Source organism: Festucalex cinctus, chromosome 14, assembly GCF_051991245.1.
Source record: "Festucalex cinctus isolate MCC-2025b chromosome 14, RoL_Fcin_1.0, whole genome shotgun sequence".
Classification (NCBI taxonomy): Eukaryota; Metazoa; Chordata; class Actinopteri; order Syngnathiformes; family Syngnathidae; genus Festucalex; species Festucalex cinctus.
This window is the reverse complement of record NC_135424.1, coordinates 92,516-119,071: the sequence shown is the minus strand read 5'-3', so window position 1 is coordinate 119,071 and position 26,556 is coordinate 92,516. Positions and strand designations below refer to the sequence as shown.

At 52.3% G+C, this 26,556-nt stretch overlaps 4 protein-coding genes across 10 annotated transcripts; 1 reads left to right on the top strand and 3 right to left on the bottom strand.

The window, feature by feature from the left end:
- Nucleotides 1–44: 44 nt before the first annotated feature.
- On the bottom strand, nucleotides 45–8,272 carry ncoa4 (nuclear receptor coactivator 4). The gene is made up of 10 exons (XM_077494818.1): nucleotides 8,082–8,272; nucleotides 6,935–7,049; nucleotides 5,601–5,741; nucleotides 4,481–4,587; nucleotides 3,602–3,710; nucleotides 3,430–3,507; nucleotides 2,735–3,343; nucleotides 1,684–1,842; nucleotides 1,513–1,608; nucleotides 45–387 (listed from the first exon to the last, which is right to left on the bottom strand). The coding sequence occupies exons 2-10, from the start codon at nucleotides 7,046–7,048 to the stop codon at nucleotides 382–384; spliced, it is 1,419 nt and encodes a 472-aa protein (XP_077350944.1). The 5' UTR covers nucleotide 7,049; nucleotides 8,082–8,272; the 3' UTR covers nucleotides 45–381.
- A 199-nt stretch (nucleotides 8,273–8,471) lies between these two features.
- yipf3 (Yip1 domain family, member 3) lies at nucleotides 8,472–11,443 on the bottom strand. The gene is made up of 9 exons (XM_077494820.1): nucleotides 11,096–11,443; nucleotides 10,808–11,026; nucleotides 10,616–10,722; nucleotides 10,496–10,541; nucleotides 10,341–10,433; nucleotides 10,128–10,259; nucleotides 9,932–10,045; nucleotides 9,727–9,850; nucleotides 8,472–9,270 (listed from the first exon to the last, which is right to left on the bottom strand). The coding sequence occupies exons 1-9, from the start codon at nucleotides 11,162–11,164 to the stop codon at nucleotides 9,152–9,154; spliced, it is 1,023 nt and encodes a 340-aa protein (XP_077350946.1). The 5' UTR covers nucleotides 11,165–11,443; the 3' UTR covers nucleotides 8,472–9,151.
- Nucleotides 11,444–11,644: 201 nt separating this feature from the next.
- On the top strand, nucleotides 11,645–13,830 carry dnph1 (2'-deoxynucleoside 5'-phosphate N-hydrolase 1). Its single transcript, XM_077494825.1, has 4 exons — nucleotides 11,645–11,861; nucleotides 13,296–13,361; nucleotides 13,431–13,541; nucleotides 13,644–13,830. Exons 1-4 carry the CDS (start codon nucleotides 11,717–11,719, stop codon nucleotides 13,760–13,762), a joined length of 441 nt encoding a protein of 146 aa, XP_077350951.1. The 5' UTR covers nucleotides 11,645–11,716; the 3' UTR covers nucleotides 13,763–13,830.
- A 1,168-nt stretch (nucleotides 13,831–14,998) lies between these two features.
- tjap1 (tight junction associated protein 1 (peripheral)) lies at nucleotides 14,999–25,138 on the bottom strand. 7 transcript variants are annotated; one of them, XM_077495241.1, is made up of 11 exons: nucleotides 24,803–25,138; nucleotides 22,032–22,817; nucleotides 21,679–21,966; nucleotides 21,370–21,398; nucleotides 20,191–20,352; nucleotides 20,025–20,091; nucleotides 19,423–19,452; nucleotides 19,133–19,240; nucleotides 18,351–18,434; nucleotides 17,500–18,123; nucleotides 14,999–16,090 (listed from the first exon to the last, which is right to left on the bottom strand). In XM_077495241.1, the coding sequence occupies exons 2-11, from the start codon at nucleotides 22,797–22,799 to the stop codon at nucleotides 15,704–15,706; spliced, it is 2,547 nt and encodes an 848-aa protein (XP_077351367.1). In that variant the 5' UTR covers nucleotides 22,800–22,817; nucleotides 24,803–25,138; the 3' UTR covers nucleotides 14,999–15,703. The 7 variants fall into 7 exon arrangements, with proteins under 7 accessions (XP_077351367.1, XP_077351366.1, XP_077351368.1 ...); XM_077495240.1 differs by having other exon boundaries at nucleotides 22,032–22,826; nucleotides 24,803–25,134; XM_077495242.1 differs by lacking the exon at nucleotides 19,423–19,452 and having other exon boundaries at nucleotides 22,032–22,826; nucleotides 24,803–25,128.
- Nucleotides 25,139–26,556: the final 1,418 nt, after the last annotated feature.

The window sequence follows — 26,556 nt, the reverse complement described above, 5'->3', positions numbered from 1 at the left end:
TGCATGCGCACCTTTTCACCGTACCTGATTAACAGCACGAGCCGGGATGTCAACAGCGTTTATTTGGCTTCTAGACAATCAATCAATCAATCACACAAGCGATGACACCCCCGCACGCAAGAACAAGTCCATTTCAAGTCCAATGTTGATTTCACAATAAAATATTTCGGTCAGAAAAAAAATAAAAGTCGATGTCATTGTATTGAAGTGAAGCTGGATTAAAAGTGAGCGCATACAATCAAGGCAAAAATCAAACTTTTCATCAAAATATTTGCATTCAAACACGGCAGCCTGGAAGAGGTCAAAGTTGTCGAGTGATCAATCCACTTGATGTCGGCCGTCAAACGACGGCACGAGATTTGGCCGTCGTCTTCCAACTCCTCAAATCTGGAACAAAAAGCATTAGCATTAGCATTAGCATTAGCATAGTTCCAGGCAATGGATCGATGGTGGGATTAGCTCTATGTGCAGACTTGAAAAAAATTGGGAGCTTGATGTCAGCAACATGGGTTCGTTTGAATTTGGGTAGATACCTGCAGCGCCGAGATGATTTGTAGAAAAAATGGAGGGGTCGTGACCCAGCTGATCAATCAAAGATTGTCCGTATATTTGTGACTCCGGATTCATACGTAAATGATAGCATGATATCGTCTCACTAAATATGGTGACCATGTGAAGCATCGCTAGGATCCAAATAATATTCTTGGAAAAGTCAACCTGCTTCTACTCGGAGGGACTTTTGTTGGAAAAACTGGATTGGCAAGTTTATTACCCCCAAGTGGAAGTCCAAACACAGCTGAGCTGATGAAGGGAATGGCGGATTTTGTGCTCCTGCCCTGCCGTCCGCTTTTTCTGGAAACAGTGTCGAGGGTCTCGCATCTTGATATGAGGGGATCTTTTTCAGTTCTTTAGCTAGGAATTATTGCCAAACGATTGGGGGGGGGGGGGGGGGGGGGGGGGTTATGTTTTATCTTTATCAGCTGCCAAGAAATCTTTCACAAAACACTGGTTGCACAAAACCTGTCCCAGTGTGGACCTTTTTGTTAATACTGGCATACCTGAGCAATGCTGCAGATTGTCTGGAAGGTATTTGATTTTTCTTTAGGCAATTCTTGGACTTTCAGTTTGTATGTTGAAAAATGGTGAAATAAAGTTAACAAAAAAAAAAAAAAAAAGCATTCGCGCATCATTGCTAACAAGTCATAACGGCCACAGCCAACAAGGCGGCCATCTTAGGACAGGCCAGTGGTGGCAAGATGGGAGCGCTTGAGATGACCTCCTCTTTGGTCCGATTCATTTTTCAAACAATGTTTGCTATTTATTGACAACATTTGGAAAAGTGTCAGCAGACGCGTCAGTGACGTTGGCTTTGGTCAGCAATCTCAAGTTTGAGCCGAGGAAGAAGAAGAGGAGGAGCTTTGTGGAAGGGGCGTGGCCGACGAGGGCAACCATTTGCCGCTTCACATCATCTGCTGGCATTTCCCAAATGCCAACCTAGCGGCTGTTGCTCACCTTAATGGGAGGCGGCCGGTGGAGCCATTTCTCTCGGTCGCCGCCCACTTTCATGCTGGATGAGGAGTCCGAGAGGGCGGGCAAGGTCACGCTTTCCTGTGGCGAGTCAACACACACGTGACGTCGTCACTTCGGCGCCAAGGTGGGCACGCGTGCGGCCCATTTGCCCACCTGACACTTGTTCCTCAGCAGCCACTTGTCGTCATCCTGCTGAGACGCCGCCCACTTTTCCGGAAGCATCCACCGTTGCGCGCGGAAAGGCTTCTGGAACAGGGAGGCGGACGACGGGGGCTTGGACGGGTGAAGCCACGCCTCCAAGATTGCCTCAACCTGCGGAGACCACACCCACTTGCTCATCAGGAGAGACACAAAAAACAAAAACAAAAAGCCAGCCTCGTTATCGGTCGCCTGCCGCCAAGTGTGGAAGGCTGCGCACAGGCCACGCAAAAGGTTTAACGAGCCGCCGTTCCATTGATCAATTGGACGGAAAACAATTTCTTATGAAAAGTTTCCTTCCCGAAAGCATGATGAAACAAAAGTGTTGCGCAACAAGACAAGAGGGTGCGTGACAGACATGCCGGCGCACTTTTGGAACGCGACAACTCGTAGCCGCAAAGCAGCAATTTTGTTTGTCATCAATGAAGATTCACTTCCTGGTTTGCTCCGTCACAAAACACAATCAAATTCATTTACAGATGTTCGCAATTGTACAACCTTTCACTTCAAAACGATGAGCCGATTCATCGATGACTTTTGACAGCTCCCGAGCTGACAATCGTCTCGGTCAGTCGAACTCGCGCTCGTATGGCAGACGTGCTTAACAGTTACTGATGTGGTGTCGAAGGTCGCGTGGTGCTCACCTTGCCAAGAGGAGGCGGGAGAACAGTGCACAAAATGTTTGCCGTTAGCTTTCAGCCAGTGTTTGCTAGCTAACGTGCTCAAAACTCCAAACGATTCCTTGGATTGTCCTCAAATCAACGCTTGCATTTCAAACTCGTGTTACTCAGCTTGCCTGTCCTGGAGACATTTTAGATTTTGTGCCACGACCGGATCCCGCCGTATCGCTAATCTGGCCACAAAATGTCTTCGTTTTCTTCCAGCAGCTGACAAAGGACGCGACGGAAGTGGATCAGCGAGTGACACGATTTGACACGATTGAGGCAGGCAGGCAACCAAAAAAAAAACAAAAAAAACAAAAAAAAACAAAGTGAGACGTCATCACCTTCTCTTCTTGCCATCTGTGCTGCAGAGGCGGCGGGAAATCTTTGGCGGCACCGACGGGGACGCCGTTCTTGTCTCGCCCGCCGCGCCGCAGCAGCCACGCGTCCAGCGCTTCTTTGCCGCAGTTGCGCTCGCAGACGCACTCCGAGTAGCTGGCGCACGTCTCGTTGGCGCGACACGTCTGCGGCAGCGGCGCCGCCTGCTGGAGCCAGGCCTGAAGGTCGGGCGCGGCGGAGGCGGCGGCAGCGGCGGCGGCCGGCGGGCCCTTCAGGCACTTGAGCTGGCCCAGGTTTTCGATCTCCAGCGCCGGCACGCGGCACGACGAGCAGGCCGACGGCGCCAGCCAGTCTTGCCACGGTCGGCGCTCGCCAAACGGCTTCAGGAGCAGGCGTCCGCGCTCGCCGGCCGACGCGGCGGGCGGGGCCGCCAGCCAGCGGCTCAGGTCGTCGGCCGGCTGGACGCGACGCACGTCCGACTCATCCGTCTTCTCCGAGGCGCTGCGGCGGCGCTGCCGGCCGCCCGCCGTCTGGTCCTGGAGAAGCCACGCCTCCAAATCTCGCAACTGACCCCAAGCCTTGAGAAAATCCATCGATGGCGGCGGACACGACACCTGCGCGGCCAATCGACAGTCAGCGTGGAGAGGGCGAGCAAACGTGACCAGAGGGCAGTGTGCGTCCGTCCGTCCGTCCGTCCTACCTTCTCTTTGCCGTCTTCAAGTCCCGGTCCGGGAGCAGCTTCCGGCGGCCGCGTCTTGGCGGGCCCGCTCGGGACAGCCTGCGCGCGCACACACAAGCGGCAAAAGGTGAGTTACCTGCCGCGCGTCCCACAACTTGGCGCCGGCCGAGACAAAACGGCGCGCGTGCGACACCTGTGCGCCGATGCTGCCAAACGAGGTGATGGCGTCCCTCAGGGAGCGCGAGTCGGCACTGAAGGTCATCTCGGGCGTTTCCTCCGGCATCAGACTCAGGCAAGACAACCTGCGGGCACACGGCCATGTCGTCACGCACTTCCCAGACATTTACAATTTCCAAATTGGACACGACATCAGATTCAACATGTCTGCGGATCACAAATCATGGCGGAAGTGCACAATTTTGCGACTTTGTTCACTCAAGACTGCCCCCGCTGGCCTAAAGTGCAAGTGCAGCCTCCGCCTTGCTGGGCTGTGGCCAGGATGGGCGTCACATCAACTTGGACTTTTTCTCTTTTTCGTTTCTTGGAATGTGTGTGGAAGGAAGTGGAGCTCTTGTCGCTTTCTTCACCTTCCATCGCAATCGTGTCGTCAGCTGCATAACAATGTCACACGGCTGCAATTTCAAAACAAAACCAAAAACATCTTTTGGAAGCACAAAAAGATGGTCATTTGAGTGCAATTTCCAAACTTTGGGATTTTTGTTTGGCGGTTGCCAATTTTTGTCATGAAAAATGTTGCTTGGCTCAAGAAAAGTGGTTTGCAACTCAGCCGATCAATACTTGCACAAACAAAAGCTTGTCAAAGGCCATTTCAACAACACTGGAAGGAAACGCCACAGACGGCAACAGGACAAGTTGCGCAAACAACAAAAGATATCAATGAAAAGAGCAGCCAGAAAACCAAAGTTGATGTTTGAGGCGAGTTGAACGATCGATGTCAAGCACGACGCAGGTCGACGCCGTCTGCGGAACGTCAGATCCATTTTTTCAAGTCAAGATGGCGATTGCGAGCGATTGCGAGGAAGTCAAAGTCGCCAATCCCAAAGTCGCTTACTTGTCCACGCAGCTGGCCAGCTGCTTGCCGAGGTCGCCGAGGTCACCGCCGTCGTCGTCGTGGTGGTTCTGCAGCTGCTGGCAGATGGCGTCCAACTGGCCGTGCATCTGAAACACGCACGAGTGAGTCAAGGGCACGTCGGAAAGCGTCAAACGCTTTTCATATGCTGAACGTCGATTTGGAAAGACTGTCATGGATGACGATCGTTTGTTTGTTTGTTTGTTTGTTTGTTTGCTTCTTCCAATATGTCAGCAAACGCAGGAGAGAAAAGTTGAAGACGAGTCGAGTGCGCTCGTCCGGCAGCCAGCTCGACTCGTCCTCACGCGACTTTCCGCTTGCAACATCGACACAACCGCAAAATGACGTTCCATTTGGCAATTAAGGGTGCGAAGAAAGTCAATTAGGTAGTCTTTTAGTTAACTAAGCCTAACTTAATAACTAACTTAACTTAAGACAAATGGCTGCGTGACAGCATTCAGGCGGAATTCAAAAACGGTCCGACAGAATAAAAGTCCATCAATGCATTATTAACTGTTCAGAATTGAACATATCCAAACAGTGGAGGAATTCTTCAAATCGAGAAGAGCGGGCATACATTAAAAAGAAGAATGGGTGGCACATCACATCTCTCTCTTTTTTTTTTTTTTTTTAACTTAATGACAATCAATAGCCCCAACAAGGCACTTTTGTTTACAATCTCCAACCTGCTCTTTTGATAGATTTCGATCAAATTCTTGCAACATGTACCATCTTTACAATATTCACCTTTAACCAGCCATTAAACAAAAACATTGAGCAAGAAATAGTCACTGAACAAACTCATGTTCATAAAAGCAGTCGCTTTTTTTTTCTCCAATTCCTATTCAAGTAACAGAATTGATTGCAGGCAGTCAAATATTTTGCAGCTATAAGTTGAATCGCTGTCAATCTTACTCGATGTACTCGATGCAAATTGAGACAATCGTCCGTCAGCTCCAGAGAAAAAAAAAAGTGTGCAACCAAAACCGGTGCGGTGCCACCAACTGAACCCGTGCAAAAGCGTTTGTCGAGCTGCGATCGGAGCGCAGCAAGCGAGCGATTTGGCCGTCCGACACGCACGCACGCACGCGTCCTGACCCACCCGATGGAGTTGATGCAACTGCTGCTGCAGCGTTTCAGCCTTGACGTGTTCCAGCAGCTCGATGTGGCCCAGGAGGCAAACCTCCCGGCAGCGCAGCGCCTCCTGCTGGCGACTCACGCAGCTCTGCAGCTGCCAGCGCACCTGCGCAAAAGCAAAGCAAAAAAAAAAAAAAAACGCAGGACAATTCAGACCACTTTCCGACCAGCGCCACCTGCTGCCGGCAGGCGGCGAGCGGCACACGCATGCCATCGTCGTCGCCAATGGCAAGATGGCCGCATGGAGCACAAAGCGGACGGAGTAGAGTCGATCACGGGTGTCAAACTCCAGTCCGTGAGGTGAGGTTTCCCTCCTCAAACACACCTGATTCATCAGCAAGCTCTGCAGCAACCTGATAACGATCCTCATGATACGATTCAGCTGTGTTTGAGGAGAGAAACCTCCAAAACATGCAGGACTGCGGCCCTGTGGAGGAGATCATTCGTTGGCACGGTTGCCATCACGTGGAGGACAAAATCACGTCGAGGCCCCGATGCGCCGATCCGACGCCGCCAGTGTTCTCGCGCCGTCGGATTCGTGGACAAAGTCGGCATGGCAGATGCCGGACAACAACGATAAAGGCAATATCGTGATATTAAAACTGCCACAATATCGTCGTCATTGTCATGTTCACAATATTTCAAAGGAACACATCTGTTCAAAAAGTCAGGTTGATTTCATTTGTGCAGTTCTAGCACCCTCTAGTGGCTAGTTTATTAGTGCGGTTTAATTTTATTAGGGATGTTTTGGCCTTCTATGTTTAAAATCTTTGTCAGATGAAGATGAAGCGAATTTGCTTGTGAAGCGATTAACGTGTGCTTGCATTAGCAACTAAGTGCCTCAATATTGTTATTCGAGATTGGAGGTGCTTGATATGCATCACTGTTATGGACAAACGCACAATATTGTGCTTTTTTTTTTTCTTAAACAATATTTTGATCTCTTTTAAATATCGCCACCCCCCCCCCCCCACTATATCGTGATAATATGGGATGCTTGTGTTTGGATATCGCTACATCCCGAGTGGACAACGTCTGATTCAACATGTTGAGTGCGACCGTCCACCGATTGGTCGCCTGCTAACGGAGGCGCGAGCGCACGGGGCCAAGAACAGAAGCGATGACGACGATCGACGACAGATCGATCTGTATCGCCTTGACGATCGGACGACGACGGATGACCAATCAATCCCAAACGTCAAACATTTTTTGCTCCACAAGGTTTTCAATGGGCCGTTTTTGAGGGTACGCCATCGATAAAGAGCCTTTTTGTGATTTGGCAAAAAGGTGACCTCTGACCTCTCTGGCGTTGTCCCTCAGCTGCTGCTCGGTCTTGTGCACGCCATCGATGGCCTTCGCCAGCTGATCCTGCGCCAGCCGGCACTGCTTCAGTTTGCTGCCTGCTGCCGGCATCCTGGAAACAACACAAGCCAAGTCAAGTCAAGTCACATTCAACTTGCTACCCGCGGAGGGAAAAAACCCAACAAAACGTTCCATTTGGACTCGTTCATTTGCCGTCAGAGCCGAAAGGTGGCTTGGCAAACGTCTTTCAATTTGCCAAGTTGGACCTGCTCCAACTTTCAACAGGAAAGACCCAAAGTGCGCGTTCCGACCCTGACGGACACGGACGGATGGCGGTGAAGCAAAGCCACCGACGGCAAAATGACACTAGCAGCCGATCAGAAGTGGCAGCAGAAAATCTACACCAGCAAAAATGGTGCCAATTGTTTTTCAAAGTGAAACAAAAGCAGATGTTGGCAAATTTGGAGCACAAACAAAGAAGCAATCTGCCCTGATGGACAACTAGAGAATTCTGCAATTTGGACCATTTGGCCTCAAGCTTGAATGGACAAGAGTTAACAGTGGACTGATTTGGGAAGGGAAGACAAGTTGTCAGCTTGTGGCGAGCGAGAAGCCATTTTGAGCGTTTCCCTTTCCACGTGCGTGAGGCCGTGACGGGGTCGGAGGGGGCGAGGTCCATTCCTTCCGCCTTATCAGCTGTAAACACGCAGCTGATAGCAGCCTCGGCCCCAAAACACCCTCGGAACTTTCACCTTCGTGTTTACAAGCACGCCACGACCGTGCTGACGTCGCCATTTGCATTTGCTTGCACAAGTCACCAAGAGCACAATCCACTTGGATCAATTCGAAACAACTCGCTCCCCCAAGAAGCGACGCCGACGGCATCATGAAAGTCGACGTGCTTCCACTTCCGACGCAAATCGACGGCGACGTCGAGGCGCTCCTCCGCCATGAGCGCGTGCGGGCCCGCACGTCCGCTCCGGCCTCGTCGTGACGTCACGCGCCCGACACTCATAACAAATGCGTCCCGTCCCGACACAAGAAACACGCGAGCCGGCCACTCGAACGCGACGTCGCCATTTTGGAAGGAATTGCCATTTGCGACATTGTCGGTCGCTGGCAACAGACTCAAGGGCCAACTCACCCGACGCTCGTTCGCTCGGCTTGTGGCCGCTCGACCTCAAAATGCCACACGAGTCCCGAACGGTCCAAGCTGCTTGGGCGAGTCGCTTCGCTTCGCTTCCTCACGGCTATCCTCGCTTGTTTCGCGACTCTGAGTCTCGCCACGAACGCGACAGAAGACAATCAGCCAACGGGGAGGGGCGTGAGCGGATCTTATGCACTGCAAGCCGCTTATGTGCTTCTTCGGCCCATTATCGCCCCCTACTGTGCTGGAGTGCGACTCGCACGCATGGGCAGCCATCGTAAGTTGCCACTCTTCTTTTTGGACAACTTCAACTTGGCCAGAATCTCTCAGAATAGGAAGAAAGAACGAAACGAAAGAGGTTTGGCTTAACCTCACACGAAGTCCGTCTCATTTGTATGTATCAATCTTTATTGAATCATAGACAAGTATAGAACTGTACACCTGACATGAACAAACTGGAAACATTCTAAAGCTACTAGAATAGATTTGTTGGTGAAAACTGGACTTATTATACATTATTAAACTAGCTTGTACACCATGGGGAAACAATGAAAATGCCAGGGGCTTCACATACATTTAGATAATTTGAAACTTTTACAAATATAGTTTTCAGAATCTTTTTGTTACGAGAGTCATTTCTGAGTCTGAAATTAGAAATGGTAGCAATGTGCAAAGGTGGCTTTTTGATTGCCGTACTGGCATTTAGGAAGGAAAAAAAAGCCTCTTATTTCATATGCAAAGCTCCTGGCTGTGTGAGCAGGAAAAGCTTGAAAACTGTCAGTCAACAGATTTGCTTGAACGGACGATCATTTGGTGGCGGACCTTCAGCTTTCTGCTCAGACGTCTATCAGATGGGATCCATCGCACGTTTGCTTGTCATCCTTTTGGAAGGAGGTGACAAAATGCCCCTGCATGCCACACGCACACACAAAATGTCTGCCAGGCCAAATGACGGATTTTGCTTGGACGTGATCCGATTTCCAGCGCATGAACAAGATGATGAGCAAGCGCGAGAAGAGCAGAAGACAAAACGGCTTGACGACGCCACACGTGCGGCGGCGGCTCGGTCACAGGGCCAGCGCGCCGACGGGGGCGCTGGCGTTGGCGTTGAGCCTCAGCGGCTCCACATCACGGGCCACGCGCTGCATGGCGGCCATGTTGGATCCTTCCAGGGAGTCCAGGAGGCCTGAAAGATGACACGCAGCTTCAAGGCTCGCCACGGAACAACACATTTTTAAAAAGTAAGGAATATCAGAGGTAAAAAAAAAAAAAAAAAAAAAGAATAAAAATAGAAATCAAGTTCCAACCCAGAAAAGCTTTTCTAAACGCAAACATTTTCATTTGTTGTAGATATACGGAAACTAAACTCCATTGAAGGGGAAAAAAACAAAAAGAGCTGACATGAACAGATTTATTTTTTTTAACTCGTTCGCTTCTCATTTCCGTCAATTCTCATCAACGCTCGCAAGAAATCCAATTCATTTGTCACATTTTGAAAAAGAGCGCAAGGTGAAGGTAAGAAATCTTCTTCTTCAGGATGATTGCAAGAATGCCTGACAAAACTTGCCTACATTGAGCTCGGAGGAGCTTGTTTTGTTTTTTGTCAAGTTTCAATTTGCAAGTTGGGATTGCGCAAGCCTACCTTCCACCATCTTGTGGTAGGCGAAGTGAAGGTAGAGCAGGAAGAGCATGTGCAGCAGCGACACGCTGGCGCACAGCAGCAGGCGAGGCGTGGCGCCCACCGTGCGCGACAGCAGCGCCGACACCTGAAAGACAAGACGGCGCTCGCTCGCTCAAGTGGGCGGGACCCCAGACGACGCTTTGATTTAAGGGGGCCGGCGGCTCACCATGCGCAGGGTGGACAGTCCTCCCAGCAGCAGCCACAGCAAGTAGAAGAGCAGGTGGACGTGCACGTTGTAGCTGACCAGGAGAACCACGCACGGACCAAACAAGCCGTAGCCCTGAACAAACGCTCCCGCCGTCAACATCAAAATACACCCGCCCGGCCCCCAGGCAAAAAGTGTGCTTGCGTGCGCGTCTCACCAGCAGGGAGAGCGTTTGCAACATGGTGATCTGAGCATTGAGCAGGTACGCCAGGAAGAAGATCAAGGAGGAAACGCCCAGCCAGTAGCCGAAACACGTTCCGATGGCCGTTCCCATCAGGGTGCCCTCCCTCTGAAACACGCACGACCAGCGCGCCACGTCATCGCCCGTCTTTGTCTACGTGTGCGTGCGTGCGCGCGCGCGCTTTCTCACTATGACGGTCCCTGACGTCTTCATGCCGTGCAGCAAGATGGCCACCAGCGTCAACACCAGCATGAGCGGCCCGTACAGCTCACCTGCAATCTTCTAAACACACATACAGGTGTGAGCCGGAAGTGGCGCCCGCTTGCGACAGGAAGTGGGCGTACCTGAGGGAAGCTGATCATGCGGACGGGAATCAGCGACTCGATTAACCTGCGAGCGCACGCAACATTCAACTTGGACCTGGCCGGAAGCCGCGTCAGCAGACAGGAAGCGCGGACTCCTACCTGTTGCGCACCTGGACGGGTTCCACATCAAAGTAGGGTCTCAGGATGTCGATGTTGGCGTACAGATTGAAGGCTCGGGATGCCTGGCGCTTGCCCGCCTGCCACACCTGAACGACACACACCGAGGACGGCGACAGGCTGGGACTCGGACCCAAATCAGATCCGATGACCACGACGGGGACTGCCACTCACTTCGTCGGCCACCTGCCTGCCCAGCTGGCCCTTCAGGCCCTTCATGCCCAAGAAGTCTCCGTCTTGGTCGTCGGCGTCCGCCGCCTCGGCCGCCACTTCCTCCTCCTCCTTCATGCGCTGATGCATCTCGCCCATGTCCTCGAAGCTGGAGCCCGACGTGTCGTCCATGTTTTCCATGTCGATGACGGCTGAGCCGCCGCCGCCGCCGCCGCCGTCGCCCTGCGCCCGAAGCCGCGGACGGACGTGTCACTTTGGCCAGCGGCTAACGACGTGAGCGCGTCAGCTTACCTGGACCAGGTGGTCGTCGAAGCTCCCCCACGGTTCCGTGCTGCTGGCGCGCCCGGGGCCGGCAGACATGTTGCGTCGCGGTTGTCAAACGAATCGTGCTCGTGCTCGTGCTCGTGCTCGTGCTCGGGGCGGCGCCGTCCCTTCCTAGTTCGACTCTACAGAAAAGTGCTTAAATCCTGAGCAAATTCGGCCATGAATATACACGGCAAGACATCCGGCTGAAATGTTCCACGCAGCGGAAAGAACGAACGTCGTTTCCGTTTGACAGACGCGTCAAGACGCTATCGGTGACCCAGCTCGATCGGTGACGCGCATGCGCAGAAGATCCCGCCATCTTGGATCGCCAACTACGGCAACTACAATGGAACAAATACCTTTTATATTTGTATAGTTTTTTTGTGTTGTACATGAGTATAATGATATTTTTCATTTTGTTTAAAACATTATACTGATCTGCACTTATTCTTTGTTCAATAAAGCAAAAAAAAAAAGAAATAAAAATAAGGCGTTGCAAGGGATGACACACATCCAGAAAAAAATAACACCGACGCGACACGTCCCTTTGCCGGATGTGACGATTCGAGGCCAGACGCGGCAAACTGGGCGCGCGGCTCGGACGAAATGGAGACACTCAAGATTTATTTCTGCGCAAGCATCCGCGGCGGCAGAGCCGACGTGCTCCTGTACGAGCACATCGTCAAGACGCTGGCAAGGTTCGGGAAGGTTCTGACGGAGCACGTGGGCGACGGCGAGCTCGGCCACACGGGTCAGTTGCTGTTTGGTTGACTTTGTTTGGAACGCTCCCAGTCCGTACCCGAGGCCACAAGTCTCGGGACGCCATTTGCTCTCTTGTTTTCGGACCAAGTGGATATTTTGTAGCCTGGAAAGCGGCTGCTCACACAATCTCGGCGTCCGCCTGGCACATTTCTGAGGCGGCGCAAACAAACAGTGAACATCTCCAATCAGAAAAGAGACAACGTGACGTCATAGAGGCGATACGATGCGTTCAAGAGTAGTAAAACCATGACAAATATATCAAATATAATAATCAGGAGCTAACAGCTCTTTTTAATCAACAGTTTTCAACACACGAACTCCCGTGTGACGTCATTGTTTGTTTTGCGCGTTGCACCGCGGGAGCTGGGTGGCAACAAACTGCATAAATGTAAATTGACATGCACATTTGGAGGAGCATTCAGAGGCGGATGCTTCATTGTTGCTCATCAGTTTGTTTCCGGTTCGGTTTGTGACGTGTGGGCTTACGTCAAAAATACTTGCGCTTCCGACTTGATGCCCCTCGGTTGCGCGTTCGCAACCCGGACCGAAAACAAACTGATGTGCAAAATCACGTCCCGCCTCTTCCGTGGCATATACCCCATAGTAATTACCACCAGAAGGGGCTGCAAACGAAAGAAAGAAAGAAAGAAAAATGTCTGCGAGCAATCTGGAGGGTCAAACTCAAAACAGCTGGATTCATTCCAGCCAGAGTTGGACTGGCCATCTGGCATACAGGGCACGTGCCCGGTGGGCCGGCCTCTTTTGGGGCCAATGCAGTGCTTTTTCATCATTGTTTTCCCACTTTTCACTCCGAGAGACTGGCCCACAATTTGGAGGGTCCAGTCTGGTCATCAAGGTCAAATAGAGCTTGCAAACTGAAGCATATCGTCGCAATACACATCAGTGGCACAACTGCATGTTCGGCAGGAGTCAAAAGGCCAGGGCCGGTTTTGTTGTGCCAGCCCAGCCCCGATTGATTCCAGCTGATGCTGATGCTGACACGCACGCTTTGTGAGCCGAGGCTCGTTTTTAAACTGGGAAGTACTTGGGGTGGGACTTGCATATTTATTTGGAGAGAATGACAAAAATAGTAAGAAACTGAGTTTGTGCAGTATAAAATCCGCCGAGTCATGCTGTTTTCTGTCAGTAAAGCGTTGGGCGGAAGCAATTCAACATGACAGACGGTCGTGAATGACTTCTGTCGTCACGGTAACACGATGATTGGATTGGCGTGACGTTGGTTGCAAATCAACAAGTTGGATCGCACGCTTCCTTCTCAGCCAGACTCCAACTGCTGTCTTGGCTTCAACAAAGTGGGCGTGGCTTGCCAGGCTAGGCGACCGGCGCCATTTTGCCGCGAATTGCGCGAGAGATCCACGTATCCGAAATGCTGTGTCTGAATTGTGAGGCGCGTTGTGTGCAGGTGAACAAGATTTGGACGACGGCGCCATTCACGATCGCGACTTGGACTGGCTCCGACAAGCCGACGGTGAGACAGTCGCCGTCTTTGTCACTATCTGCGCAAACGCCGACAGTTGACGGACGTGTGTGGCGACAGCGGTGGTCGCCGAGGTGACGCAGCCGTCGCTGGGCGTGGGCTACGAGCTTGGCCACGCCTACCTGATGAGGAAGCCGACCCTGTGCCTCTTCCGACCGTCGTCAGGACGTCGTACGTCAGCGCTCGCCTGCCTCATTTCAAGACGCAAAAGAGGAAAAAGGCCTCGTTCGCTCACTCCCTTCCTCTGTCTGTCCGTCCGTCCGTCTGCGGCAGGGTTGTCGGCCATGATCCGAGGAGCGTCGGACGGCGAGCGCATGTCGGTGGCGGACTACGTCGGTCAGGATGATGTGGAATCCGTCCTGGAGCGCTTCTTCAACACGCGCGCCCGCTAAACAACCTCCATGTTCTTCGTTCTTTCAATTTCAAATGAATTAAAAAAAAAATTCTGCTTCCTTCCTGATGACGTGTGCCTTCATTGTTTGTCCGATGAAAGTTATCCATCTTCAACGTCATAATTACAAACTACAAAGAAGTTCATCAGTACGAGAAAGTAGTTATTGAGGAATCATATTCCATATGGAGGTGGGACTTGTAAAAAAAAAAAAAAAAAAAAAGCTTCAAGCAGTTTGTCTTGAGCGTATCCAAAAAATGTATCCACCATTTCCATATGAATTCATCACACCTTTTTTCAAGTAATGAGTTTTGTTTTTCCACAAAAAGAAAAAAATGCAGTATCAGCTTGTCAATCTCATTGAAGGTCAAAGGTCATTGCGGCTTGTCTGAGACGTGAAATGATCCCTTGAGAACCAAAAATGAAATTGTTTTGGAAATTCAGACAAGGTCTCATTTTTTTGATCCTGTCTAATTCCAATTCCTACTTGGATGATGATGATGATGATGATGATGATGACCGACTTCCCCGACCACGTCTTCTTGCAGCGCTTCAACTTCCTCAATGGACTTTTGCACTCTTCTAGTACTAATGTTTAGTATCACAAACTATGCCAATTGTTGCCCATTCGGCATCCATTGCAGCCTGGTCATCCTGGGGGGGGGGGTTACCACATCTGCGGCCCCTTCTCAAGGAACAGATGTGCTGCTTAGCAACAATGTGGAATTTTCAGATGGAACATCCATAACATGTACTATTTTCATTCTTCCATTTCTATTGATTTATTTTTATGCTCCCTTATGAGATAATTTATGAGTACATGAACATGATTGAATGGGAGTAGGACTAGAACAGTTATTACACTTCCTCCTACTCCTTTTGTCAATGATGTTATTATTGACTTTCTTGAAATTATAATTTGAACTTCAACTTATATGTTGTAACGTGTTCATAAAAATGTTCAATCAATCAACCAACCAACGACCGACCGTGTGGTCTGTAACCTCCTCTTGGCCGACGGGATCCGACGATCTCGGCCGCGTCAATATTTTGAATTTCTTGTAACGTCAGCAGCCCATGGTGACATCATGCATTTCTTCACGCCTCGCTGAAAGCTGCTTGCTATGGAAATGCGACAGCGTTGTCAGATCAGACGCCATTTTGAGCAAAAAGGCATCTGATTGCAAAGGCTCGACTGTTTCGCAACCGCACGCAATCGTCAGATGAAGCACACCTGCCCGATTCATTTTTTTTATTCATTGAAAAATAGACATCCGTTTGCAAATCAATCATCAGCCAACCAAAGTGTTCATGGAACCTTCAAGTACTTGACTGGGGTCAAAGGTCACCGACGGCACGAGCACAAGCTGACTGCATCCGACGGGACAAGCGCAAAAAGCGTCTTGCTGCCGTCAACAACTCGCAAGGTTGCAAAGGAAGGCTGGCGAGCGGCCCGTCGCGGGACGCGCGCCTCAAAACGTCTTCCGGCTCGCCGACGTGACAAGTTGAAAAGAACGAGCCGAGGGCTCCACCGACTGGACGAGAGACAGAAAATGGCAAGCTTGAAACGGAGAACTAGCCCAAAGTCCACGGTCGCACTGGCTCACGCTCACGATGGCGTCCAGCTAACGAGTGGGGAAAAGAAGAGCTAGCAAAACAAGAAGACGGACAGCGTCTTCTTGTTCGACGCTGTCCGTCACCCGCCAGAACGACGGACAACAGTCGACGTCTGGAAAAAGGGCGTGCGCGCGTGCGGGCGCTCAAAGTAGACGCGTGGTTTGCTGGTGGCATCCGTCGGCACGTCTTGGCCTGGACCAGCGCCCGCCCGGGAAGGAAAGTTGTCATCGCGCGTGCGTTAGCGACGCAGCCAAGAGGAGGAGGAGCTTGCGCACGCTCACGTACGTAAAAGGGGACGTTGGCGACCTTCCGACCGGCCGCGGCGTTATTGTTGCTGTCTGTGGAGGTGGTGCACCCCCATCCTCTTGGGGCTCCTGTGAGGTCGCGGCAGCGCGGCTGCGGCGAAGGCGGGGTCCAAGTCCAAGAGGCGGGGCGAAATGACGGGCAAACGGCGGGGCTCCTCGTCCTCGCCGTCCTCCGGGCGCCGCGCGTCCGTCGGGAGCAGCTCCCCGCCGGCGGCGGCGGCGTCCGTGTCCGTGTCCAGGCTGGAGGCGTGGCTTGCGGTGGAGCCCTCCTCGCCGTCCGAGTACGCCGCCCTGGAAGAGGCCCCGCCCGCCGCCGCCGAGGGCGCCATCTTGTCCACGAACAGTCGCTGCCAGTTGGCCAGAAGGTCCTCGGAAGAACTGGCAGAACTGGCCCCCATGCTGGCCGCCTGTGGGGGGGTTCAACAACATCCACGTTAGCACAAAGTCACGACCGGACAACTTCCTGAGCAACGTGGCGCTCTATACGGCCGTGCAGAAAAAGGAAGGGAGCGCCGGCCATCTTGGTGGAATCCTTTCAAAGGGATCAGCACTCCAATGACAACGTTTGCTCCGTCTGAGCAGAGAAATCTAACTTGTCATTACACTTTGAAGCCATCAAGGCCAAACAAAACATGTCTTGTAAAAAGCTCAACTTTTCCTGATATTCAACAATATGAACAATAATTGATACCTCAGCTCCTGAAGCAGACAAACATCATTCCAAAAGCATTTCACAGCTTACACCTGTGTGGCCTTCGCACACGTCATCTTCATTATGGGTTAGAAACCTTCAATATTCTGGTTTTACATCTGCGGATTTCTAACTCCAAATGTTTTTACCTTCAACACTGGAGCGCATCGTTGTCCTAATCTCAGGGAATGGGGTGCCAATTATTCGTTGTCCATTCCATTACAAAATGATTGTCGACAAACATATTTCATAAGAGTATGATTGGAATTCCTCCCTCGACATGTCTTTCATAACTCCCGCCAATCTGCGTCAGCCATAAATGCTCACATCAAATTCCAGGACGAAAATTCCTCTCGTGTATATTCGCGCGCGTATTTCATCGGCTCCAAGCAAATGACGTCGCCGCTCTGGAGCGCTCGTCAGGCTTTCACGGTAGCACAAGTGCGTTCGCGACTTTGCGCGCGCCCGTCCCGAATGGCTTCAAGCGGCGCTTTTGCCAAGACTGGGTTTTTTATTCATTTGCTTCTTCCCAAGAAAAAAACCATCTCCAACAGCTTTTCAAATCTTGTCGTGTTTCATCAATTGCGCCAAACAAAAGTTGTCTGCGTCATTTCAAAACGAGCGGGAAAGTGAAGAAAGCAGGTTGCGTTCCCGCTCTACCGTTCCTCATTCGCATTAGTTTGGAATGTTCCATGGCAATTTTTTCCACACCGGTAACATGACAGTACAAGTGCTCCAATCTTTGAGTCGTCACCTGTGCCAAGTGGCCGTCCGTCAAAATGGAACATTGACGGATTGACAATTGACAAAAAAGGTTACAGGGTTCATTTTTGGAACTTTCCGGTCAAGCATCAACAAAACGGCCGTCCGACTTTGACGGCTTGATCTTGGCGGAAGGTGGCACATTCGCACGCAAGTTTGTTTGACCACCTTTGTGGGGCCCTCTCATTGACATCACGCCTTTCCCAGCCCCTTCCCCTCACTCCAAAATGGTTTCCAACACCCATCCCTTAGCCTAACCTCAACCAGAACCCAATTGAAAGCTAAACCGTAAAAGCAAGTCTTGACCCTCAAAAAAACGGGCCCCGCCACGTAACCCAAACAAGAAGACACGAGCGTACTGACCTGCGGCGGGCTGCTGAAGGGGCTGGACTGACTGGAGGGCGTGTCGGCGGCGCCGCCGTCGTCGTGGTGCTGGAGCGCGGCGTGGGAGGGGCTCGCCGGCTGCTCGCCGTGCAGGCCCAGCGAGATGGCCTGTCGCGTGGCGTAGGTGCAGTTGGGAAGCGGACCGTTCTTGGGAACCTTCACTTTGTCGTCCGACGAGAACTCGATGACCTTTCGTCCGGGGCAGAGCGGGTTGGGCGGCGGCGGCGGCGGGTACGGATCCAGCTTGTCGAAAGAGGGCGCGGCGCCCGCCTCCTCGCCGCCGTCCGGCCCGCGCCACGGACCGTCCACGGGAGCGGCGTCCTCGGCGGCGCCGGCGAGGGCGCCCCGCCCTTCCGCCGTCATGTCCACGTGCACGAAGACGTCCTCGGCGGCGGGCCAGCCGCGGCTGCTGGACTGCGCCGAGTTGAGCAGCAGCGGCTCGGGCTTCTCCAGCACGCGAGCGATGACGGATGTGGGGACCACGTCGGACGGCGTCAGGCTCAGCGTGTCCGGGTCCTGGCCGCCCGAGGAGGCGTGGCTCGGCTCCGGCAGGCTGCTGCTCTTCATCTGCTTCTTCAGCATGTCTTGGAGTTCGCACGGCAGCTGCAACCCAAAATACCGATACCTTGACTTACGAGCTGTTGCCGGCTCAATCGGATGTGCCGATTCTTTTCAACGTGTGGACAATTTTTGCCGCTTCAGCTCAATGGGGAACATTTGCAATGACTTGAACAATTTGGCGAGGGAAGGCATGACACGGGAAAGTCAAGGTATCCGTCCGGTCGGTCGGTCGGTCGCAGGCACGCGGCGGCGGCGGCGGGCGTACTCACGTCAGCAAACTTGTGGTTCCTGAAGTGCGACTTGTTGCATTTGAGCAGCCGCACGGCGAGGTTGCAGTCCAGCCGGTAACGTTCCTGACACACACACAAAAGCACACGAGAGGCTTCAGCCAACCGGAACAAAGTGCCGGCCGGCAGGCGCATCGCATCGGCACGGCCGCTTCACCAACACGAACACGTTGGACACGCAAACAGCTGACATTGGAGAAAAAAAAAAGAAAAAAAAAAAAAGAGACCGTTGTCTGTGGATGAAGGAGAAAAGATCTCAGTGGCGCTCGCCGGATGCGGCGCAATCATCGGCTTGACCACTTGGTGGCACCGTCGCCGCTTGCTGGCAACTGTTTAGCAGCCGCAGCACAAATCCACCTCCCACCCGGGAGACCCTGATTGTACGTGCGGAGCGGAGAGTTGCGTGCGACGAGAAAAAGAAAAGTGTTTGTTCAGCACGGGGCTGTCGTGTTTTTATGACCAACAGCGTTGTAAATTGACACTGAATAGTTGCCACGGTGATGAGCCAACTCTCCCCCCGGCTTTGCTTCTTGTCGACTTCCTGAAGTGGTCATAAAATGCAGACGAATAGCAATAGCAGCCCAACTTGGAAATGTGTGTATCGCGCACAAGTACAAAGTAAGTCCACGTAAGTACACGGACCCCAAACGGAGCTCCGGCGCGGCTTTAGTCGCCAAACGCAGGGCTCACGCTTCATGTTGAGCTACGAGCCAGCAGGGGGCAGCATTTCACACAAACACACCAAAAAGTGTTTTTTTGCTCACGTTCAGCTCCTCCAGGCGGTCGATGGCGTTCTTGGCCTCCAGCAGCTTGTTGGTCAGCTCCACCATCTCGCCGTCCATCCTCTTCTTGTCTCGCTCCACCGTCCGCAACTGCGGAAGCGGCAAGGACGGCGCACGTTAGGCGGCGGCCGGTCGGGACCGGACGGGACGGGACGGGACGGGACGGGAGCGAGCGTTTCAATGCAGCGGGATGAGGAAAAGGCGGGAGGGCAACAAACACCGAGAGTGAGGAAGAGGAGCGTTAGGGGGAGGAAGATGAAGGTCAACCCAACTGCATGGACCCAGGTCTGACTGACAGCAGCCTGATGATGATGATGATGATGATGAAGATAACGATTCCGTCACAGAGCAGCATGAAGGAAAATAAGAAAAGAGCGCCAGCAAGAAAAGATGGCGTTATTATTGACGCAGATTTGGACTCATCGTTTCCTTCGCCTCACAAAAGGACATCAGCATCCACGTCCAAATCTTCAAAGTTGACACTTAACCAGCCACAACCGCCTCATCAGCACTTTTGTATCTGACTTCGACTTGCAATCGACTCGTACTCGTTTTGCCAGAAGGCCTCGCGAGCGGCGACGTCGGCAGCTTGCAAGCCCTGAGGTCAAAAGGTCGGCAGGGAAGCTGCAGTAGGCCTGCCTGGGCCCTCTGACCCTTTGGGGCCCCATCCTACCAAGGGGCCAACATTTGCACGCGCTGACCAAGGCAGCCAACGGGCTCAAGGCCGCTCCAAGGTCGCCAACTAAACGCAAGCCCAAGACAAGAGCTGCTGCCGTTGTTGTCGTGGAGGCGGGCCGAGACGCTTCCAGAACGACGACGGCCATTCCCAACCTTGGAGGGTTCCTGAGCCAAAGGAGCCGACGCGGACGTTTACCAGAGCGTGAAGCTTCTCTTCCAAGTCCTGATTGGTCCTCTGGGACGCCGTGTAGCTGTTCTGGAGTCTGCGGACAGACGGACGGGAGGAGAAAAAGGCATTTGATGGCACATCCGGTCCGGCCCGGTCTCGCCTTCCGCTGCCAACAAACATGCAAAGGGCTCACCGGCGAAACTTGTCCCTCATCTTGTCCAGGTCATCTCTGGTGCGGCTCAGCTCCGCCTCCATGTAATGGCGGCTGCCGTCAAACTCCGCCTCCATGGCCTCCACCTTGTGGCTGGAGAGCGACAGGCGTCGGCGCAGATCCTCATTCTGCCGCTGAAGGATCCTGCGTGGGCAAAAAGGTTTTGCACCTTTTTTCAATATCTCAACGTCCACTTGAACGCTTTTGCTTTGGACTTGTCGCCGCCCACAACGCAAAGTCCACCTCGCGTTTCAAAATGCGAAGCGCATGATGAAAAGGAATGATGTGATGAAATATGAAATTGGAGGATGTTGGCTGCAGGCTCCGTTCTCTTTGTCTTGATTTGATTTTATGGATGCACTTCACAATATTTAGCTAAATGATGTTGATTATCATTTTGTAAACAATATTTTTGTCATTTCTGAGCGACCCCGGGAAGACTCTTTCTTTTTTTTTCCACCATGCTAAAAACTAACGTCGATCCCGTTTGAAACAAGAAAGGTCCCCATCGCGACGACGTTTCCACGAAGCCAGAAAAGTTCCCAAAACAGACCGAAAACTCCAAGTCAGGTCATGGAGGCAAACATTTGCTCACGTAAGCGCGTTGCCTCCTTTGAGCGCAACATTTTTGCTTTGCGCTTTTCTGCGCACGGCAAACGATCGACAAAGGAGCAAGTGATGCTCGACTATCTTGCTCAAGGCTCACACGTACGTCTTCATACTTGAGACAAAAACAAAAGTCATGGAGCTTCCTTGCATGAAGCGCGTCACCCGAGAAACGAGTGTCCAGGAGAGCGAGCGAGAAACGAGTTGCGAGGGCGGCACGGGGCCTTTGGCTCGGCGGCTGGGCGGAGCTACGACAGGAAGCCAAACTACAGCACAGGACTGATGAGGCGTGCGCTTGAAAACACAAACTCGTTACTCGATGGCGCTGATGGACGGATGTCGGCCGTCTTCGTATCTGAAACTGTTTCAGGTTCACAAGTTCACGACTTACTTGGACCGTCACGTCAACAGCACTTTTTGCTTTTTGCTTTTTGGATTGAGATGGGGATCTTAATGGGGAAAAAAAGAAACTTTTGCCATTGTTTTGGAGCATCCTCCATCCACGCCATAAACCCTAAAGGTGAGGTGACATAAATGAGCAGAAGGTTCCCTCACCTGATCCGCTCCGAGTCGGACAAAACCTCCTGAAAGACAAAAAAAAAAAGAACAGTCACAAACAATCACATTTTTGTGGTGGACTTTGTTTGCTTCAAAGCAATAGAATCAATCATAGATATGGTGATGAATAATCAAGAATGAATAATGATTATGATGATGAGGAGTGCAAAAACTTTTAACGCAAGCTCAAGCTGGCCGTCTTCTTTTGGCTGCTTGCAGAGTAAACCAGCCGCATGTGAAGCGGTTCACTGCCAGCAGCTCACTTTTTCTTCTCCTCGCTAATGGTGACGTGGTGAGCGCGCTCGCCTTGTGCGCAGCAGGTACCCGGTTCACAACCCGCTCTGGAGTTTTTTCTTCCTCCATGATTTCTTGCGGCAAGGAGCCCTTTTGTTCCAAATGCTTCTTGAAGAATTGTCTCGCATCGACTCGCGTGACCATTGGGACGAGTGCAACCAACGGACCAGAGGGGTTCGGGTTGAAGGCCTCCTCTTGCTTTCCAGCCGAGGCCACGCCCACTTCCGCCAGTCCTTCAGCCAGCAGACGATGCGAGAAAGGAAAGAAGGGCTGCAAAGTGGCACTTGTCCACCCCAGCGGCTGAAATTGCGGAGAAGCACAAAGATGCTGCCACGGGAACGGCCATGGGACGGACCCAAACCTACCTTGACACGTGCGCCAACATCCCGCTGAGTCACAGCAAGCGCACCTTGGCCTCCTCCATTTGGCCGGGGCACCTGCGCGACATGCCCCGCCCCCTCGGTCACCGAGCGCCGGAGCGCCGCCACCCACGCGTCCCATCGCCGCCGGCGGTCGGCGTCCGCCGTCGGCTTCCCGGGACGGCCCGGGCGCCGTCGGGAGGCCTCCCTGCCGAACAGCGTCAGGTGGGCGGGGCTAATGACGCGGCAGGTGATTTCATCCAGGAAGTTGGAGAAACGCACTTTCTCTTCCAGGAGCCCCGTCCGCCACGCCGAGTGGCCAGAGGGCGGGCCGGCGGAAGGACGGCGCGCCGACGCTTCCGCCGACTCCGCCGACTCGGACTTGCCGATGACATCGCGGCGGGCGCGCGCCGCGGCTGGCGGGGACGCGCCTTTCTTCAGGATGCTCTTGGGGGGAACGCCGGCGGCGGCTCTTCTTCGCTCCGCCTGACGTCCGCCGGCAGTCCCGCGGCGGCCACGGAACGGCTCCGTTGCCGGGGGCGTGCCAAATTCCAAGCTGGACAGGCTGGACAGGTCGCGCTGGCGTTTGTAGGCCAGGGGGGACGGCTGAAGGGGAGGCGGACGGAACGTTTGTGCTTTTACCTGACAGTCGTCCGGCGCTTGCGTCTGAGGGGGCGTCGTCGGCACAGCGGCGGCGGCGAGGGCGTGACGCGCTTCGCGATGCTGCGGCGGAGCTTTACGGTACGGCTTCCTGGACGGCGCCGCGCTGCTCATCCTGGGCCCGGGTCCTTCCTGCGGATGCTGGCAGAGAACAGCGGTCAGGCCCGAGTGCCCGCAAAAGCGCCGGCCTGAACTCAACCGGCCGCCCGCCCGCCGCCCGCCTCAAACGCAAGTGACCCGGCTCTCTGACTCGCTCGCTCGCTCGCTCGCTCGTTTGCGCTTCAACTCCAAGCTTGTCACAGCTCATCAGCGTCGAATGCGTGCGCCTCAGGCTGCGCATTGATCGCAACATGTTTCCAGAACAGGAAGTGCAGCCGCATTGATCGCACAGAGGCCAACCCAGCGCGAGCGCTTGGAAGCGGCGACATAAAGAGTCGGACGCGCGCGCCGACGACATCATTCCGCCCACGTCGGCATTCAATTCCACGGCGTGTTGGCAGCAGCCACCATTTGAGACCGGCTGGCATGCAGCTGCTGGATTTGAAACAGACGGCGATCACGATCCAATATTTTTCCAATTAATGAATCTATCCGTGATTCAATCAATGAATCAGATTCATTTTAATTTTGCATTCAATTCTATTAAAAAAAATGCCTTCCCCCATGTTTATTGTTTCTTAACTAGTGATCGTTGTTTATTTCAGGACTCGGGTTCGAGTCCAGGCTCCGGCCTTCCTGGGTGGAGTTTGCATGTTCTCCCCGTGCCCGCGTGGGTCTTCTCCGGGTACTCCGTCCGCTCTCCTCCCGCATTCCAAAGACATGCGTGGCAGGTGACTTGGGCGCTCCCAATTGTGCCGTCGGTGTGCTTGTGTGCGTGGATGGTTGTTGGTCTCTGCGTGCCCTGCGATTGGCTGGATACCAGTTGAGGCCTGCTGCCCAGAGCCAGCTGAGATCGGCTCCAGCACCCCCCACGACCCTTGTGAGGAATAAGCGGTCAAGAAAATGGATGGATGGATGCTGTTGATTTCGCACTTCGTACAGTGATCGTAAAAAAAAGAAGCAGAAGCGGGGATTGAGGTTGCGCTCTGTTACCCATCCGGTCATTGTTTTGCAAAGTAAAAACAGATGTTTGAAAATGTTGATCTTGTGTGTTTAATCAAAAGAAGACAGACGATCTCCTTTCATGGACCACAAGAAACAGTCAACAATTACTGTTGTTATGATGAAATCAGAGAGGATTTGGAGAATTTTTAATTACAAAAACGGCTCCAAGCGATGACTCAATTATTAAAATAGTTGTTGATTATTTTGATAATCGATTCCTTGTCGATTCGTTGATGAGCCATGACACCGCACGGGCCCAATGGAACCACAGCACTTCAATCAGCACTCATGTTTCCAGTACTTTCATACTGGAAACATTTCCCGCCATATCTACTTCTTACTGTCTTCAAAAAAGTTCACTTCAAAACGCAATTGGAAATTGTCATTTGGAAAATAAATCATTAGTGATGTTTTATCACTTTGCATATAAATGAATGATGTGATCAAATGTTGATGGATCTATGCAAGTTGTTAGGATATTAATTGCAGGCTCAATTTCCCTTTATTTTCATTGATATACTTTGGAAAGTTAAGGTGAAGGTTGTTGATTTTGGTTTTGCAAAGAATATTTGGAATTTCTGTGTGGGTTCCCCAATGTAACAATACTTCGATCCTTTCATTTTAACGCCAGTGCGCGTGCGTGGGGCGTGACCGCATCCGTTGGCTTTTGAGGGGCTTTGAGAGGGGGGTGGCGTATGCTGCCATGGCGACGCAAACGTTCCGCGTGCCGATGTGTTCCTCGCCAAACTTTGAGCGCCACCTTCAGTCAGTACTTGTCCTTTGCTGACGGCGCGCCACGAACCGAACGGGCGAACGAGCGAGCGAGGTGATGCAGGCTGGCAGGGCCGCGGAAGTCCGGCGCGGCCTAACCTGGCCGCAACGGAATACAAAAGCCCTACCCGAGCCGAGCCGAACCGAACCGAGCCGAACCGAACCGTACCGGCTGCCGAAGCAGATCGAGCGGGTCCGACGGGTCCATCGGGCAAGCCACGCCCACACGCGAGCCGACTCACCTCAGGCCAGTCCGCCTGCCCGCCCCAAAGTTTAGCCGCAGCCGCGTCCCCGGCACCGCGGCGGGCTCCGGAGCGATCCGAAGCCAGGAGTGAGCGTCGTTACTCGGCCGATGTGCTCGGCGGGCCGGACGGCGGGAGGGACGACGAAAATCACTCGGAGAAAGTTGACGAGGACCTCTCTAGTCGAGCTGTCGCCATCTTCGCCCGCGGGGCATGATGGGTAATCCTCCCCGGAATTCCGCGCCCCTCCCCCATCCCAGCTTGTCCAGCGTTGTGACGTCATACACAGGGCGCCGCCAGCCAACGTCGTTTTCAAAGCCTGAAAGACAAAAAAATGCTCTTTCTCCCAAGGGGATCTGGCGGTCGGAATAAAAAAAAAGAAAAAAAAAAAGCGTGCACTGGCAGAAAGGAAGTGGTGGCATGTACTTCAAAATAAGAGCGAAGTGTGCTCACCTCGGAAGGCGAAACAATTGGGACTTATTAAACTTTTCTCAAATTTGCTGATGAGGATTTTGTGTAAACATGTATTGTTTGTTTATTGTTGTAACGATTGTGTGTTTTTGTTGCCCCCTTGTGGCCAGGTCACTCTTGGAAAAGAGATTTTTTTTTCATTTCAAGGAGTTAAAGGCCGAGTCTGCCGGTTTCACTCTGGAAAAGGCACTTTTTAAATGCAGGATTTAAACAAACAAACAAACTACTTCTCAATTTACAGATCAGTTGTCTTCATTTCTGGTGGCGATTTTGTCCTAACCCCCCACGCCCCCAGTCTGTATTTGACCATTTTGTGTTTGTTTTGTAAACAGCAGGACGTTTCTGTGGAAAGACCGTGTTTACAACCCTCTAGCCAATCGCAGAGCGGGGGGTGTGATCCGTGTCACAAACGGGGATGGGCGAATTTGCCGGCTGCGTGACGTCACTCCCGGGGCAATTTGAAAGCTCACAAGGATTATTGTTTTTGTTTTTCACTCACTCACTCACTCACTGACTCAAAGAAACTTACATGTGTGAATGAGTGAGTGAAAAAAAAAAACAGAAACGTCCCGCTGTTTACAAAATAAACACAAAATGTCAAAATACAGGCTGGGGGCATTTAAGGGTTTAGGACAAAATCGCCACCAGAAATGAATACAAGCCCTGATCTGCAAATTGAGAAGTAGTTTGGCTGTTTAAATCCTGTCTTTAAAAAGTGCCTTTTCCAGAGTGAAACCGGCAGACTCGACCTTTAAATAAAGGAATGCATTTTTTCCCCTTTTTTCTCTTTTTTATTGTCTTGTTCGACAGCATGGTTCTGTTTTGTGTGATCTGTTTGATTTAGATTTTTGTTGACTTTGGAATTAATAAAGGAAAAATAAATAAATAAATAAATAAATAAATAAATAAATAAATAAATAAATACTAAAGGAATGAATGAACGACTAGCACGTCCGCCTCCCAGTCCTGAGGACTCAGATTCAAGTCCAGGCTCCGGCCTACCTGGGTGGAGTTTGCATGTTCTCCTCGTACCTGCGTGGGTCTTCTCCGGGTACTTCGGTCTCCTCCCACATTCCAAAGACATGCATGGCAGGTTGATTGGACGCTCTGAATGGTCCCTAGGTTGCTTGTGAGTGTGGATGGTTGTTTGTCCCTGTGTGCCCTGCGATTGGCTGGCAACCAGTTGAGGGTGTACCCCGCCTACTGCACAGAGCCAGCTGAGATAGGTTCCAGCATCCCCCGCGACCCTGGTGAGGAATAAGCGGTCAAGAAAATGGATGGAT

Excerpts from the sequence above, each read along its gene's own strand:
- ncoa4 (XM_077494818.1), bottom strand. The coding sequence starts at position 7,048 with ATGCCGGCAGCAGGCAGCAAACTGAAGCAGTGCCGGCTGGCGCAGGAT. Across the intron at positions 3,344-3,429 it reads TTGAAGACGGCAAAGAGAAG|GTGTCGTGTCCGCCGCCATC; the intron begins GTAGGACGGACG and ends TTGGCCGCGCAG. Across the intron at positions 1,843-2,734 it reads ACAGATGGCAAGAAGAGAAG|GTTGAGGCAATCTTGGAGGC; the intron begins GTGATGACGTCT and ends TGGTCTCCGCAG.
- yipf3 (XM_077494820.1), bottom strand. The coding sequence starts at position 11,164 with ATGTCTGCCGGCCCCGGGCGCGCCAGCAGCACGGAACCGTGGGGGAGC. Across the intron at positions 10,542-10,615 it reads CCCGTCCAGGTGCGCAACAG|GTTAATCGAGTCGCTGATTC; the intron begins GTAGGAGTCCGC and ends GTGCGCTCGCAG. Across the intron at positions 10,260-10,340 it reads AGACGTCAGGGACCGTCATA|AGGGAGGGCACCCTGATGGG; the intron begins GTGAGAAAGCGC and ends TGCGTGTTTCAG.
- dnph1 (XM_077494825.1), top strand. The coding sequence starts at position 11,717 with ATGGAGACACTCAAGATTTATTTCTGCGCAAGCATCCGCGGCGGCAGA. Across the intron at positions 11,862-13,295 it reads CGGCGAGCTCGGCCACACGG|GTGAACAAGATTTGGACGAC; the intron begins GTCAGTTGCTGT and ends CGTTGTGTGCAG. Across the intron at positions 13,542-13,643 it reads CCGACCGTCGTCAGGACGTC|GGTTGTCGGCCATGATCCGA; the intron begins GTACGTCAGCGC and ends CGTCTGCGGCAG.
- tjap1 (XM_077495241.1), bottom strand. The coding sequence starts at position 22,799 with ATGAGCAGCGCGGCGCCGTCCAGGAAGCCGTACCGTAAAGCTCCGCCG. Across the intron at positions 20,353-21,369 it reads TCCGACTCGGAGCGGATCAG|GATCCTTCAGCGGCAGAATG; the intron begins GTGAGGGAACCT and ends TTGCCCACGCAG. Across the intron at positions 18,124-18,350 it reads GGAACCACAAGTTTGCTGAC|CTGCCGTGCGAACTCCAAGA; the intron begins GTGAGTACGCCC and ends TTTGGGTTGCAG.